The sequence below is a fragment of the Trypanosoma melophagium genome (genome assembly GCF_022059095.1).
Source record: "Trypanosoma melophagium isolate St. Kilda chromosome Unknown ctg15segment0, whole genome shotgun sequence".
NCBI lineage: Eukaryota > Euglenozoa > Kinetoplastea > Trypanosomatida > Trypanosomatidae > Trypanosoma > Trypanosoma melophagium.
The window spans coordinates 195,862-212,991 of NW_027125143.1; the positions used below are offsets into that span (position 1 = coordinate 195,862).

The 17,130-nt window shown below is 38.4% G+C and overlaps 5 protein-coding genes across 5 annotated transcripts; all 5 read left to right on the forward strand.

Annotated features, from left to right (window-relative positions):
- Positions 1–667: 667 nt before the first annotated feature.
- Positions 668–2,704, forward strand: LSM04_001458 (uncharacterized protein; the record flags this gene model as incomplete). The annotated part of the gene is made up of 1 exon (XM_067338390.1): positions 668–2,704. The coding sequence occupies one exon, from the start codon at positions 668–670 to the stop codon at positions 2,702–2,704; it is 2,037 nt and encodes a 678-aa protein (XP_067193666.1).
- A 2,632-nt stretch (positions 2,705–5,336) lies between these two features.
- LSM04_000667 (Aminoacyl-tRNA synthetase) lies at positions 5,337–8,567 on the forward strand (the record flags this gene model as incomplete). Its single annotated transcript, XM_067338391.1, has 1 exon — positions 5,337–8,567. One exon carries the CDS (start codon positions 5,337–5,339, stop codon positions 8,565–8,567), a length of 3,231 nt encoding a protein of 1,076 aa, XP_067193653.1.
- A 393-nt stretch (positions 8,568–8,960) lies between these two features.
- On the forward strand, positions 8,961–9,320 carry LSM04_007956 (uncharacterized protein; the record flags this gene model as incomplete). The annotated part of the gene is made up of 1 exon (XM_067338392.1): positions 8,961–9,320. One exon carries the CDS (start codon positions 8,961–8,963, stop codon positions 9,318–9,320), a length of 360 nt encoding a protein of 119 aa, XP_067193793.1.
- Positions 9,321–9,889: 569 nt separating this feature from the next.
- Positions 9,890–11,203, forward strand: LSM04_007212 (ATPase; the record flags this gene model as incomplete). The annotated part of the gene is made up of 1 exon (XM_067338393.1): positions 9,890–11,203. One exon carries the CDS (start codon positions 9,890–9,892, stop codon positions 11,201–11,203), a length of 1,314 nt encoding a protein of 437 aa, XP_067193779.1.
- Positions 11,204–12,218: 1,015 nt separating this feature from the next.
- On the forward strand, positions 12,219–15,917 carry LSM04_005547 (uncharacterized protein; the record flags this gene model as incomplete). The annotated part of the gene is made up of 1 exon (XM_067338394.1): positions 12,219–15,917. The coding sequence occupies one exon, from the start codon at positions 12,219–12,221 to the stop codon at positions 15,915–15,917; it is 3,699 nt and encodes a 1,232-aa protein (XP_067193747.1).
- Positions 15,918–17,130: the final 1,213 nt, after the last annotated feature.

Below are 17,130 nucleotides of genomic sequence, written 5' to 3' on the forward strand. Positions count from 1 at the left end.
AAAAAGAAAAAAAAAGAAACACAGGAAAAAAAAAGTCTGAAATCGAGGTAAAGGGGATAGGGAAAGGGTGTAAAAAAAGGGAAAAAATAAGAACACTTTAGAAATAACGAAAAGAGCCATTTGGGCGAAGGAGAAAAACTATTTTTTTTTTTGTAAGAAACAAAAAAGTTACAAGAGGAAGGACACATACTTATCTGGATTTTATCTCTCTCTCTCTCTCTCTCTCTCTATATATATATATATATATATATATATATATATATATATATATATATATTGGCATATAAAACAAGCTATCTTTGTTTTTTGTTTTGCCGTATGAGGTATATCTTTAGATAAAACAATCATATATATATATATATATATATATATACGTACATTCATTCAATCCACTCCTTTCGCTTTCTTTTTATTTAAATTATCGTATTTAATGTTATTGTGTTGCACAAAACAATGAAAAAAAGGGAATTATAGCCAAACAGAGAGGCAAAACCACGCAAAGAACAGTTAATAGGAACAAAAGAAGGGAGAAACACTCACTCAAGTGTGTGTGTGTGCTTATCTAAAAGTTATAAAGTTGCAATAACACTCACAGTACAAGAAACAAACGAACAAACAGTCAAAACCAAAAAGAAAAGAAAAAAGATATAATTTTTACCACAAATTGATGTCACTTAAGACTCACAGTGCTGTTTCTCCACACCGTTGTACTGGTGGTAGTACTGAAACCGCAAATTCCACTGGTGCTAATAATCATAATTATGCGATACGTATCGGTCCGTCTGTTAGGCAGCGTCCATTCACATTTCATCCACAGGCACTAATCGACACACCAACAACAAGGATGACTGATGTCTACCGCAATAACACAAGCAGAAGAGCAGCCACAGCGACAGTCACAACAACAATAGCGGGAGATTATCGTAATTGGTATTGTGGATTCATACCCGGCCCAATCTCGCATGTATCACCGTACCGCGACTCACTTCTCACACGTATGCGAGGGCGAAGTTCTGCGACATCACACCACCACCACCATCATCCCAATAATGATAATAATAATAATAATAATAATAATAATAATAATAATAATAATAATAATAATAACACTGCGAGAGGCGTTGGTGTTGGTGGAAATGATCGCTTTCGTGGGATTCCTCTTTCCTTTTCACATGGCCGTACAACGGACGTGGTATCTTCCTCCGCACGCCCCACATTTCGCCCAACGCCGTGCTATCAAGATGTCTGTTCCACACACCGTTGTTTAACACCAACGCAGCGAAATGTACGAAGCACAACAACAACTGCAGGAACAACAACAGCCGCTGACGGCACTATTGTGATGACGAATGGCATGAACGCCTCAGCCAGGCGAAGTTCCAGAGAGACGGACGCCAATCTTCTCGCCTGGCGCCGTCAACAACATCAACAGTGGCGGCAGCGCAGAGAAAAGCAGAACGGCAGTGAAACAACAACGTCACGTAGTCGACATGTCGATCCGTGCACAGGGGACTTTGCGGGGAATTGTGAAGGGCGGCCACATCCATCGTTTCTCCTCTCCGCCCCATCGCAGACTGTGGGGAACTGTTTACTACCAAACACAACAGGAACAACAAATAATAATAATAATACTAATAATAATAATAATAATCATCATCATCATCATCATCATCATCATCATCATGTGGCTTCCACCGTGCCTTTTCCTCCTCCAGTCATTTCATTTCTATTTGATGGAGGAGCGGCGCCTCATCGCGAGACCGTCCCAACAACAACAACAACGAGAGGAACAGGAACAACAACGGCGAGAGTTTCTACACCTGATGCTGCAGTAAATGATGCTGAGGGTCAACCGAGTCTACAATCCACACGACGTTCACGTCTAGGACAGGAAACTAATTTTGGTGAAGTGTTTGAACGCATCGCACGTCAGCCGGATGCCCAACATTTACACGAACAACACAATCGCCATGAAAGCACAATGGCACCGCGAAGAAGAGTCCGTCACACTACTTTTGGCAACAGAGGACACAATCCGTTCTTTAATGAGTGGAGACCGCCTGGAGCCGAGCCGGTGTCCAGAGACCCACCGCTGGGTCTCTTAATAAGAACATTCTTCACTAGAGATAGATTCGCCTACACACCGGAGGAAACACGACCAACACCACCCGCACGTACATTCTCCAGTACAAATATGAGTCGTCACGCAACAACACCGCGAGTGGTCACACCGTCGTATTTGCGTCATTCCCCGCATAGGCGTGCATACAGTTCCATGTTGGATTCCGGGTATGATCTTGAAGTCGCTCTTGCCCCAGATGTGGACAGTATGTCGTATGAAGAGTTGTTGGCATTGTCAGAGAGCATTGGAAAAGTCGCACGTGGTGTCTCGCATGAACGGTTGGAGCAGCTGCAGATGGTATTACAGGCCTCGCACTTTATCTCAACATCATCACCGTGTAAAGGCGGAAAGTCCACGTCGCAGCAAACAACTTCACAAACTCTACCAATGGTGGAGCGAAATCAGGAAGTGACGAATGAGATGTTAATGTGTTGTGTGTGTCTGGACTGCTTTTCGATTGGGCAGAAAGTTACACAACTTCCCTGTTGTTGTCACTTTCTCCATAATCGATGTGCGGCCCGTTGGTTTTCGGACCACTTTCGATGTCCGATATGTACTCGTGATGTACGTGGTACAGAGTAGTGGGAGTTTTTTTTTTCTTTTTTTTTTTGTTTTTTTTTTTTTTTTTGCTTTGATGTATCTTGAGTAGAGCTATTATTGCTAGTATGATGGAATATTTAATTTCCTTTTTTTTCGGTTTGGGAGGGAGTGTGAGTGTGGGAAAATCCCATTTGAAAGGTTACTTTCGTTTTTACTTTTGCTATTGCTTTTCCCTTTCTTTTTTTTTATTTTGCTTGCTATATGTGTCTGTGCGTCTGTCTGTGTGTGTGAGAGAGAGAGGAGAAGGAAAAAGCGGCTGTTGCTGGTTGATTTCCCTGAAAAGGAGAATTCTCTTTAGTGTTTCTCCCACATTCCATTTCTCTGCGCTTTTCTACCTTTTATTCTATTATTATTGTATCATTATATAATATAATATTTACAGTCATTACCTTCGTACGGATCCCGGATTATTTCGTTTCTTTCTCTCTCTCTCCGTGAATTTATCCATTAGGGAGAAAGTGAGGTATGAGTTTTATCCTGTGTTTTTGCTTTACCCTTTTTTTTTCTTCTTTACTCTTGCATCTGAGGTGCTTTTCTTATTGTTATCCTTCTTCAAATATTGTATTTGCGTTAAGTTGTAATGTATTTATTTGGTTTTCTATACGTCAACATATACTTCTTTGTTGTGGTGTGCGAAGTTGATAGTTTCTTTTTGTTTTTTGTTTTGAATCTATTCCCTTGCCCTCCCTTGGTACGATGATGCTTGATAGGGAGAAAAATACCGTGAAAAAGTAAAAAAGGAAAAAGAAAAAGAAATGGAAATAATATTGTGGTGAACCGCAAAACAGAACAAAGGGAGAAAAGAGTGAAAAAAAAGAGAAAGAGAGAGGGAAAAAGGAACAAATTGAAGAGACTTGCACTACAATGAAAAGAATGAGAAAATATTTAACACACAGGGGAAGGTAGTAATAATACTCTCCTAGTTTTGTTTTTTCTTTTATTGTATTCGAAAAACAACTCTTATTCTTAACTTTTTTTATAATTGTTTTCAGCTAGGTAGGTGTTTTTTTTTTTTTTTTTGAATTGACTGTTCTTGTTGGTATTTCCGTTGTTTCTCTAAACCATTTTTATTTTCACCATTTTGTTTTGCTGACAATCTAACAAACTCATTTCTATGTATCTATCTATTTATCTATCTATGTGCTTGTATATATTTCTCCACCCTGCTATTGAATCACTTCTGCTTGCACTGGTAGAAGCCTTCAGGAAGTGTGGGGGAATATAAAAGAAAAAGAGGGAATAAACAAAAGAGGAGTGCAGAATACACATACGAAAAGAAAGAAAAGAAACAATAAATAATTAAATAGATAAATCCGGTGATGTGTTTCATTTGAAAGAAAGAGAGAGAGAGAGAGAGAAACGCGAAAAGGAATGAAATCGATTGGTGTTTATCTGTTAATATTACTACGGATTTATGTACATAAGAGTACAACTTGCAAGCCTCGATGCGATTTGTTGTTGTTTTTTTTTGTTTTTCTTCCCTTTTTTTCTTCTTTTTCAGTTCGTTTTTCTTCATTAACGTTTGTATGAAGGTGGAAAATGAAATGGTGGGGGTGGTGGAGTTACAACAAAATGTGTTAAACTCTACAAGTGCAGCCAAAACAAATTTTCTGCAGAAATAATAAAGAGAACGGTAGTAAGAAACAGAGAAAAACAAAAAAAACAAGAAAAATAAAATATAAGTAATAACCGAAGAAGTATATACAAAAAAGAAAGAAAAAGGGAAGGAAAAAAGAAATAGCTATATTGCTATTACTGTGAAGAAGAAAGGAGGTGGCCCATTATTGTTGCGTTGTGTAATGGGGTGGGAGGTAATTGACAATATGTATGTACGTATATTGTATACTTGCGTGATCTCCACACCTGACACGCTTATTAAATCCATTTCATTTTCTTTCTTTTTTTTTCTCTTTTCTTTTTTTAGTTTAACGCTCTTTTCAGGTGCCAGCCTGTTTTTGTCGTTCTATCTATTGTTTTATCTATGATTTGGTACAACCAGCACATATCCACTTATTTATATTTATATTAATATGGAGATGTATGTGTGTGAATTCTTTTTATTATTATTGTTATTATTTTCTTTAAATGTATTGAGTTTTTTTTTTCCTTTAATTGTTTACTTGACACTATGGTTTTATAATCATAATAATAATTTTAGTAATTATTATTACTATTATTTATTCCTTTATTTGCATTATTCAATGGTTTACCTGGTTTCCTCTTGTTGTTTGTTTTTCCTCTTTATCCTTTTTTAAATGTTTTTATTTGACTCCTTCATCTCTCCCATTTCTGAGTTCTTTTACTCTTCACAAAGTAAAACAAGAGAAAAAAAAGCAATAAAAACGAAAAAGAAACACTAACGTATAAGCGTGAAGAAGAAGGGGTCACACTGCAAAAATAGGGGGAAGAAGGAATTTAAAAGAAGAAAGGGACAATAAACACAAATAATAAAAACAAAAAAAATACAAAAAAAACATCGTCAAGAAGGCGGATACTAACAATAACGAAAAACAAATAATAAAAGAAAAAAGAAATATTTAACGAAGGGGTATTTCTGCTCAAGTGACTTGCATATCTATCAATATCTATCTATAAATATATATATATATACATCATGTCCACCGCACGACGTGATAAACTGTTGAGTATTGAGGCCGCCGCCCAGGAGCAATGGGCCCGCGATAAATTACACGAACAAAACGCCCCACTGCAGGGAGAAATTGCCCCGCCAAAGTTCTTCGTTACATTTCCATATCCATACATGAATGGACGTTTACACCTCGGGCACGCCTTTTCACTCACAAAGAGTGAATTCGCCTCTCGCTTCTGGCGCATGAAAGGACGCCGCTCACTTTGGCCGTTTGGCCTGCACGTCACTGGCACGCCCATCGCCGCCTGTGCGCAGAAGATACAAAAGGAATTGCAATTGTACGGCAATCCGCCAAAATTTCCCGATGAAGTGTTGGAAAAGGCACCAGAAGAAAAGACAGATGCGGCGGCGGCGGTTGGACAGCACAAGAGTAAACGTGGAAAGACTGGACCAGCGAGGCCACAGTGGATTATTATGCAAAGTATGGGTATTCCAGAGGAAGAAATCCCTAACTTTGTAGATCCTTTATATTGGTTGCAATATTTCCCACCTATTGCTGTTAATGATTTAAAACGATTTGGTTGTCATATTGATTTCCGTCGTTCTTTTATTACAACAGACCGTAATCCATTTTATGATCGTTTTATTTCATGGCAGTTCCGTAAGATGCAAAAAGCAAATTTTCTCGGATTTGGTAAACGTTATTGTGTGTACTCTCCATGGGATGGACAACCCTGTGCGGATCACGATCGTGCAAGTGGTGAGGGTGCCGTACCGCAGGAATATACATTGGTAAAGTTAACCATACAAAAGGCAACAGAACAGGCGGCGTTTTCTCCCTTTTCGAATATTATTGGTGATCGTCCAGTTATTTTTCCAGGTGCTACACTTCGTCCAGAAACGGTGATTGGTCAGACAAACTGTTGGGTTTCCCCTAAAATTGTGTACAAGGCATACGCGGTTCAGAATAACGCAGGATCTGAGGAAATCTTTATCATGACAGCACGAGCAGCTCGTAATATGGCGTATCAAGACATTGTTATTAATGGAAAGACAGGAGTTGATCCAGAGCCTTTATTTGAAGTGGATGGGTCTAAACTTATTGGTTTACCTCTCTCTGCACCACTGTGTCCATACTCCACTATTTATACACTTCCTATGCAAACCATTACAGAAGCAAAAGGTACTGGTGTGGTTATGTCTGTTCCAGCAGACAGTCCAGATGATTACATTAACTATACGCAACTTGTCAAAAAACCGGATTACCGTGCGAAACTTGGTTTAAAAGATGAATGGGTATCCCCTGAAATTATTCCTATTATTGAAGTACCTGGTGAGATGGGAAAAGAAAGTGCCAAGTATATCTGTGAAAAATTAAAAATTAACGGACCTAATGCCACAGATTTATTAGATCAAGCTAAAAAAGCTGTTTATCAAGCAGGTTTCTATCAAGGTGTAATGATTACTGGTCCTTTTGCAGGAGAAAAAGTCCCTGCAGCCAAGGTTAAGACTGTAAAGTTGTTGGAAGAGAATGATAGTGCTATTCGTTATTATGAACCTGAACGTCCTGTTACGAGTCGTTCTGGTGATGAATGTGTTGTAGCTCTTTGTGATCAATGGTATATTGAGTATGGAAAAGAAGAATGGAAGAAGACTGTACTTAAACATCTAGATGATGTAAATTTATTCTTCCCTGGAGTTCGTAATGGATTTGAAGAGACACTTAATTGGCTTGCGGAGTGGCCTTGTAGTCGTACTTTTGGACTTGGTACAAAGATGCCATGTGATGAAAGTGGAAAAATGATTATTGATAGTCTTAGTGACTCAACAATTTATATGGCATACTATACAATTGCGCACTTCTTACACACAACAGCTGATGGTGAACAGTGTCTTGATGGACGTCAACCTAATATCCTTGGTGTAACTCCTGAAATGTTTACAGATGAGACATTTGATTACATTTTTCATGGTAAAGGTACACCAGAAAGTGTTCATGCCGCTAATGGACTTCCTGTAGAAGCAGCAGAAAAAATGCGACAAGAATTTAACTATTGGTACCCTGTTGATTTAAGATGCTCAGCGAAGGATCTTATTCAAAATCATTTAACCATGTTTTTATACACACATGCCGCTATTTGGCCTGAAGATAGAAGTAAATGGCCACGTGCCATTTTTGCCAATGGACACATTCAAGTGGATAATGAAAAGATGTCAAAGTCTAAGGGTAACTTTATGTCTCTTTCTGAAGCGATTGATCAATACGGTAGTGATGCGACACGTCTTGCATGTGCAGATGCTGGTGATAGTCTTGATGATGCTAACTTTGTGCGTGAAACGGCCGCTGGTTTTATTTTAAAACTCACAACTGCGATGGATAGTGCACAGGAATTAATAAACAATAAGGATAGTCTACGTACTGGAGAGTTTAATATATTTGATAAAATCTTTGCGAACTCTGTAAACTCCATTATTATTCGTACTGAGAAGTTTTATGAGGGTATGCAGTTCCGTAATGTGCTCAATCTTGCCTTTCATGAATTATCCAATGATTTCAGTCAGTATAAACTAAACTGTGATGATTTACAAATCCACCGCGATCTTGCAGAGCGCTATATTGAGGTTCAAACACTCCTGCTTGCCCCGTTAGCCCCACACTTTGCCGAGTATATGTGGTCTACCGTACTGGGCCAGACCGGTTCTGTTATGAATGCTGGTTTTCCCAGCCCCACCGCCCCAGTTGATTACACCACACTTGTGGCGAGTCGAGTGATGACAGACGTTGTGCGTGATATTCGAGCCCTCGCCGTCCGCTCGCAGAAGAAACACGGCGTTGTGTCGGAGGTGTGTGTTTACACCGCCACAACGTACTCGGCGTGGCAGCGGGCCGCCCTGCGACTTTTGCGTGAAGTGTACACAAACACCGGCAACGCCTTTCCGGCCGACTTTGCCAAGACGGTGATGAGCCGCAAGGAGCCGTGGATGACGAAGGACGTCCTTCCAGAGGTGATGGCCTTCCTCGCCTTCACAAAGATGAATGTCGAGCGCTATGGGGCGGAGGCGCTGGACGAAACGCCGGCCGTGAATGATTTGGAACTCCTGCAGAGTGTGCAGGCGAATCTCTGCAAGTTGTCTGGTGTGCCAACGGTGCGTATTCTCTCCTGCGAGGATGAGAGTTATCCAGAGCATCAGGCAGCGAGGCGGAAGTGTCGGCCAGGGGAGCCTACTGTAGCAATTCCAGCACATAAGAATTAAAGTGAGGGAAAGAAGAAAAGAATGAATAATAAAAAAATAATAATATTAATGATAAGGGTAAGCTATCTATATACTCCCTCTCAGTACGAGAATGAACGAAAGTCTCTTCTCGTGTGAGTGTGTGTGTATGGATAGAAGAGGTGTTGCTTGCAGTGTACATCACCTTTGCAACGCTACTTCTGCAGGACCTCACCAATATATATATATATATATATATATATATGGAGAGTGTAAATAAACACATATCTCTTTCTTTCTTTTTCTTTTTGTTCTTTTTTATTATTCTTATTCTTCCCATATTGATTTTTTCATACTCCTTTTCTTTTTTTTTCGTTACTGTGTGTATATTATTATCTTTATTATCGTCTCGTTTTTTACTCTAGCAAGGAATAGATGTCATATGGGTCTTTAGTTTCTTATGATGGCGTTGCAGCGTCTCCTGCCGCAGACGCCATACACGCATCACTGCTCGGTGTGGGATCATACGAAACACTTCAAGATGACTTGGAATTCGCCAGCGGAGTTCTTGAACGTGCGGCTGAGCAAATCGCACAAGTGTCAACACAGAGAAACGTCAAGAAGGACCGTAATAACAATGATAATAACAGTGATGTTGATGGTATTAGTAATAGTAGTGGTGCCGCTAATAATATTAATAGTGACCATCCACTCAATACATCCGAGCGAGAACGCATGAAAATAGCCCTTGTGCTTGATGCTATGAACCGTATTGAAGAATCGCTAAGCGTATGAAGAGAGAATCTCAAGAACCATTTATTGACTCAATTATGAAGTATGAGTTGTTTTATTTTTATTTTGTCCATTATTGTTTATATATATATATATATATATATATATATATATATATTCTCGTATATCGTTCTATTGGGGTCTTATTTCTCTGGATTGTACAGAGCTTTTTTTCTTTATTTTCCTTCTTCTTCTTCTTCATACCAAGGAGTGAGTTATATTTGCATGTATCTAAACACCTTGTCGTTGATGAAATTATTTTCTTTTCCTTTTTTTTTTTTCTTTTCTTATTTGAATGAAAACAAAAAAAGGATTACTATTTCTTTTTTCTTTGTATTACTTCATTGCAGGAGACGTCACTAACTAGGGGACGTTGGAGGCACATATACGCCCTCTCACAACTACACTTAGGCCACAACTAATAGTAGAAAGACCAAGGCTTTTAAACAGAAAGAAAAAAGAGGAAGAGAGAACAAAAACAAGAATAAGGGAAGAAAGGTACGCACATTACTGTTTCTCTTCCTTTCTTTTTCATACTCACTCTCTATTTGCATTAAACAACAACAAGAAGGATGGGGCAGCAAAGTGCCAAGGAACTAAAGCGTCCTCAGGAAAAATGGGAACCTCCCGTGGCAACTGACATTGGTAAGAAGAAAAAGCGCCATGGTCCCGATACGGCGGCGAAACTACCGAAAGTATATCCTGCAAAGGCATGTTTACTAAAGCAATTACGACTTGAACGGTGTAAAGATTATTTACTTCTTGAGGAGGAACTTCTCAAAACAATAGGCGCCCAACGTGAGGCGCAGGAGAACCTTGAAGAAGGGGCTATGTCTCACTATGAGGCTGAACTAAGTAAAGTAGATGCGCTACGTGGAACACCCATGGAGGTGGGTACATTAGAGGAAGTTATTGATGATACTCATGCTATTGTTTCTTCCTCGGGATCAGAGTATTATGTACCAATGTTGTCCTTTGTGGATAAGGAAAAACTTGAATTGGGTTGCAGTGTTCTTCTGCATGATCGCTTCCACACTATTGTGGGTGTACTGCAGAGTAATAATGATCCGCATGTAAGTGTAATGAAAGTAGACAAGGCACCACAGGAAACGTATGCTGATATTGGTGGTCTTGAAGAGCAAATTCAAGAAATTAAAGAGGCTGTGGAGTTCCCTCTTTCACATCCCGAGTTGTATGATGAAGTGGGAGTAAAACCACCAAAGGGTGTTATTCTCTATGGTGTACCAGGTACAGGTAAGACTTTACTTGCCAAGGCAGTGGCTAATCAAACAAGTGCGACCTTCTTACGTGTGGTGGGATCTGAGTTAATTCAGAAGTATTCTGGTGAGGGGCCGAAACTTGTACGGGAGTTATTCCGTGTGGCAGAAGAAAACAGTCCTTCTATTGTCTTTATTGATGAAATTGATGCTATTGGAACAAAACGGTATGATACAGACAGCAGTGGAGCAAAGGAGGTACAACGTACCATGTTGGAACTTCTCACACAACTTGATGGATTTGACAGTTGCAATGATGTAAAAGTCATTATGGCAACGAATCGTATTGAGACACTTGATCCTGCCCTTATTCGACCGGGTCGTATTGACAGAAAGATTGAGTTTCCATTCCCAGATGAGAAGACGAAAAAGATGATTTTTGAAATTCATACCAGTCGTATGTCATTAGCCAGTGATGTGGATATATCTGAATTCATTCACTCTAAGGACGAAATGAGTGGTGCGGACATTAAAGCCATCTGCACAGAAGCCGGTTTGTTAGCCCTGCGGGATCGACGTATGAAAGTCTGTCAGGCGGACTTTGTAAAGGGAAAGGAGAATGTGCAGTACAGAAAAGACAAGAGCAGCTTCTCAAAGTTCTACTTGTAATATATATATATATATACAATGACAGTGAACTAGAGAGAAAGAAAATGTTCGAGAGAGAAAAAGAGAGAAAGAAAAAAAAAATCAAGGCAGAAGAAGGGGACCAATAAGAAAAGAAAAAAAGAAAGAACGAGTACTCTTGCAAAGAGTAAAAGGTTGACAATAATATGAGAGATGTGTCACTCTTCTTTTTTTTTAACTCTTCATTGATGTGTATTTTCTTTTTTCTTTTTCTTTCCTTTTTTATCCCTCTTTGGTCTATGAATGTCCAGGAGAGTGGATGAATTGTGTGTTTTTGCTTATCTGTGAATTGAAAACAATAAAAAACAAGAGAAAACAATAAAAAAAGTGTTTTGAGTTTTATGGGAAGTACAAACACTGCGCATGTTTTGTTTTGTTTTGTGAAATGAATTCTCTACAGGGAGAAAAAAAAATACAGCGAAAAGAGAAATAACTCATTTTTCATCCTCTTCCTGTTTTTTTTTCTGTTTCTTTTACACTACCATTACCACAATGCATTTACTACTTGACGGTGTCTGCAGCTTGAGGAGTGCATGCGTGTACATCCACTTTATTCTTTCTTCTACATCCTGTGCGTTCATTCACTATTATTTTCATCCTAATAATATTCTTTCTTTTTCCCTTTTCTTTCTTTATTTGTTTGATTTTTTATTTCTACTACAGTAGTCTTGTTAACCACAAGGGCTGTAAGGAAAAAAAGGGTGTGGGTGAAGAAGAAAGTATATACATACATACATACCCTGCAGAAATATTAACTGATTGGCCAAGCGAAGAAGGCAAAGAGGAGAGATAAAAGCAAAACAGAAAACAACAACAAGACACAAACATAGGTATAAAGAAAGAAAAAGAAAACATTTTTTTCTTTGGTTTTTTTTTTGTTGCTGTTTTTTTTTTTCTTTTTTTTGTACAAATTAAGGGGAAAAAAAAAAAGAAAAAGAAAAAAGTGAGAGACATTCCTAGTTGTCTTTTTCATATTGATCTATAAATATTATTTTTAATGGGGTCATCTGCCTCTACAGGGGCACAAGGCCCGGATGCTGCACATGACGACCAAAACACCACAAACATGACTCCCGCAGACGTTAATACCGCAGCGGCAGAGCTGGAGGCATTTAAACAAACATGGGAAAAACAATTTGTTGTTGCGGTGGGAGAATTGGAATGTGTATCATCCGGTTACACTTCCTTTGCCGACTATAATGATATTGCCGAGACGCTTAAAAAGATATGCAGAGAAGTAAGGAAAGAAAGAACTGGCGGAAATACACACACCCCGGCGAGTTCCCCCTATTTGCGTAACGTCACTCTCTTTTCTTACATTAAAATGATAGCGGAACATATGCCTTGTGTGGCAACCTTTGTAAGAAATGCTCCGCGTTATATGGTGATTGAAAGTATTATGGGAAGTATAGCGGGACTTCAGCGAGATACATTAGAAACAAGCATTGCACCAACGTCATTAGAAGTAATGTCTGCAAGAGCTGAGGATAATTTTAAACAGTTATTGGAAAAAACGGTTCCTTATTTGCATAGGAGTGTTCGGGTTATGCCTATAAGTATTATTGGGAACAAAAATAATTACTTTGCACCGTCGGAACCTATTTTAGCACCATATATTTCACGTAATACGATGAAAAATAATAAGGTGGATTTCTTTGTTTCCCTAAAGGATCGTATCGAGATGCTTAACCGTTCTAAAAGTTTCCGTAGTGAAAAAGATATTTTGCAGTCAATGAAATTTATCTCTGGATTTATATCGGATATGCTTTCCTGTTTCTCTCTTCGAATTATTTTCTATGTTGCAAAACATATACGAGCTAAACGTAGAGAAATAGGTGATGGTGTGGCTTTGGGAGGTAGAATGGTTCTTAAAGGTCTGGAAGAGCATGCTTTGAAACTTTGTCATGGTTTTGAAGATCTTGCGAAACCACTCTTTAAAGAAATGCGACGTCAATATCCACATATATTTGTGAATAGTGATTATCTTGTTCATTGGTCAGAAACCGATGGATGGCCACCATCACTTACGGTTATTATGAATATTTTAATTAAAATGTTATTTCTCTTCGCTGGTGGTTCAAAGAGTATTGCGGCGGATGATCTTCGCCCTAATGAACAAAATGATTCTCCCCCAACCCCACAAGTTGGATCGCAGATGTCTCGGGGACGTAAATCCATGGAAAGTGATAGAAATAGTTATACCACATCCAAAACTATCTTAACAGAAGATCTAGCATTGGCCTCATCTCTTCGTATTGAGGCTATTGGATGGACTACTATTATTATTAAACTATTTCGATCATCTTCCGGTATTTTTAACGGAAGAAATTCATCAGATGCTGTGGTATGCTCAAATGTACTCCGTACAATGTATCAATTTATGGGAGTCCTTCCATTTGGATCATTCTGTCCTGCAGAAATGGTACGGTGGATAGAAATATTTCCACTTTATACACTAAGAGAAGAAGAAATGCATACCATGTTACAGTTATACTGTCAAATTGCAGAACAAGAAACACAGATACTGCGTCCTATAGACTGTTTTAACGTTTTTGATTCTCTCACTCGATCTTTTCAAGAAAAAGCTCCTGAAGTTCGTAAACGGTCCAAAGAATCTATGATTAGTGACTTAATAGTCCCAGGATTTGAAGGAGATTTACATGAGGTAAACAGTGATATTCAGTGGAGGCGACACTGTCGTCTTTTGTATAATATCTTCGCAACTGAATGTGTTTCTACGACTAAACTTCCTCTTGATATCACAGATACTGTAAAGGTGGAAATGAGAAAAGAAATATTAGGAAATTTATTATCAAGTGAACTAGAAGTGTTAAAAACTGGAATTTCTGCTTCTCGTATGGGATTGTATTCACGGAAAACAGGAGCTCGTATACGATGGGAAAATGTGGAAAATGTCAGAAATCTTCGTCATGGTGATGCATTAAAATTGATTGCTCTATCTAATGAAAGTGCTACAAAGAGTGTGGAGAACTCTACAGTATTTTGTGGATCTTCAAAACCTAATAATTCCAATGATAATGGAAGTGGGTTGGATATATCTATTACTTCTGGAAAAATACACTTACCCTCTTCTTCAGTTCCCCCAGGTACTACACCCCCTGGGGAAATTCACTTGGAATGGACCATCAGCTGGGCATGTAAATTGGATAAACAAGAGTATCTAGTTGTTTTTGACTCTGAAGAACCCTTTCCATCAGATGTGGTTATTACATCTGTTAAGTTGTTGGGGCGTAATACACCTATTTTCAATGAGATAGAAAATAGAGATTTTGCGTGGACAAACTCCAAGTATGTGTTTCATCGTGATAACTCGACAACACGTAGTATTCCATTTATGTTGGGTTGGTTACTTGGGAATAGTTTCAATAATGAAGTACAGTTGCAAATACCTATGGCCCCATTAGCGTTTCGTATGATGAGACGTATGATAAGAGAAAAGGATTTACTAGCCGATTGGAATATTAGACCAGCGGATTTAATGCTCGTTTCCCAAGAATTATTTGATCAGTTAAAACATTTGGATGGAAAACATCTTCAAAATGTTATGGAGCATGTGGGTAACCAAAACGATGTGACGGATGCGAAACGTCTAATTGGTTTTGCATTACGCCGTGCATGTGATTCTTTACTAATGAATGTTCGAAACGATCCTGAAAGTTCTGTGGCTTTTTGGGAAGAAGTGGCTCGTGGATTAGAAGCCACACCAGTGGCGAACTCCCCCTTGTTGGATTCCTGCTGTTCTCGCATTGTACGAAATGTTCTTTGCGGGAAATCGTTGGGAAATGAATACCGCAAAGATGGATTCCGCTGGGAGGATCATTTTGTGTTTCTCTGCTCTCCGGAATTGGGAAGAAAGTCTTATGCGGATGATTTACGTAAGGCGGTGATTCAATGTCTAAATAAACACTTTGTAGGCGATGCGGCACGAGAAGTTTTACTCTTTTTAATCGGCGAACCACGTCTCCCCTCTTCCCCGTTAACGGAATGTGTAATCTTAAAATTTCCGGATAAAAAGAATATAAAGAAAGGCAATCGAACGATTCGCATGTTACCCGCAGGCTGGCCAGGGCATTATATTCTGGAACTGCCATTTTATATGAAGTATGTGCTGCGTGGGCCGCGTAAACTCAATCATCCCGCAACGGAGATTCCAACCTCCATGTCGTTGCAAGAAAATAAAACAGAAGAACCGAAGGGATCGGCAGACTTTGCGGAGGAATTATGTAAACAATTACATGAGGCGGTGAAGACAGTAAAACCGTATCCGAATCTAAACTTTATTTTACAGCAGTTTAACGACGATGAACCCGCTTCTGTTTCCTCCCGCAGGAAAACAAGTGCGCCAGGTGTTCCTGCCACAAGGAAAACCAGTGAGGGGAGTGTACTTGAACCAAGTACGGTTACACCAACACTCGAATCTATTGCAACCATAACAGATGAGAGTTTATTTGGACGAGTAGGTGAAACAAAAGAAAAATATCTTCCGATTAATTTTTCTCTTGTTAATGGCAGGAAAGGCAAGGATATAACAGAGTTCGGCGATAACACGTTAGGAACATGGGGGGAAAGTGAAGATGGGAGCCGAAACACAACCACATGTCTAGAGGACCTTGAACCCGATGCTGTGGTGGAAATTATATCAAAACCACCACGTTTTTTACTACAACGGCGTTAATAAAAGAGTGAAAGGGATTTAAAAAAAAAAGAAAGTAAAAGAAATCAAACAATGAGTATCCCACCCAACCTGAAGTATTGTGTGTGTGTGTCTGTATCTGCGTATTTCTTGTCTCTGTGTGTGTGTGAGGGGAAATGGGAGGATGGCAATTATATTTAAATGTTCACGTATAAATACATTTGAAAGTGAGTATGAAACCTTATTATATCGAGTGCAATATATCCCCCTTCAATCATATGTGTATGTTTATACATATAGTTAAAAAATAAATAAAGAAAAAGTAACTTCATGGTAAGGAAATGAGGCACATGGAGATGAGTGTGGGGAGGAGTGGATCGTGTTTGAATTCTTCCTTATCGAAAAAAATCATACTAAAAAACGAACCAACAATAACAATAATAATAGTAATAATTCATTACCTGATATTTCTTACTTGAAAGTTGGAACTAAAATCTTAACTATAGAATAGAGAAATGTGGATGCTGTGTATGTTTTTTTTTTTTCTTAATCAACTTCTCTCTTTTTTCTACCACCTTGAAAAGGTGTTATATATAGTGGTATTATCAGGTAATTTTTTTTCCATGATAAATATGGTTTTTTTTGTTTGTTTGTTTTTTCTTTTCTTTTCTGTTGTTTTTTACTGTTTTTTTTTTTTTTTTTTTTTTTTTGGAAAAATGATCCCTTTTGTTGCGTTTACGGTAATGATGAACTGAGATGCGAGTGATGATTAGGCTTTACATTTCCGTTTATTTCCACCCTCTCTGCTTTGCTTATCGATGTAAGGGCAAAAAGAACGAAAATGGAATGGAGGTTAATTTGACAGAATTATATTATTTTCTTTTCTTTGGAAAAAAAAAAAGAACAAAGAAAGAAGAAAAAAAGAAGAAAAAACATACGAATGGATTATTCTTCTATAAGGAGTACAAAACATGACAGTTCTGCTTTGCGTTCCATATGTAACATAAAAAAAAGAGAACAAATATTAGTCTCTGGAACCAAATATGTCATTAATGCTTTTACTGTTTGCAACAGATGCTTGTGATTTGATTTTTGTTTGATTATGTCTTTTTTTCCTATTGCTCTTTAGAATTCTCTTTTTTTCTGTTTTTTTTTTTCTGATTTTCCTGTATTTTGCCTTCTGAAGAATAACGTTCTCTTGTTTTTATTCTTATTTCCCCTCTTTTCCAATGCTTTCTCCTTCTTTTTCTCTTGT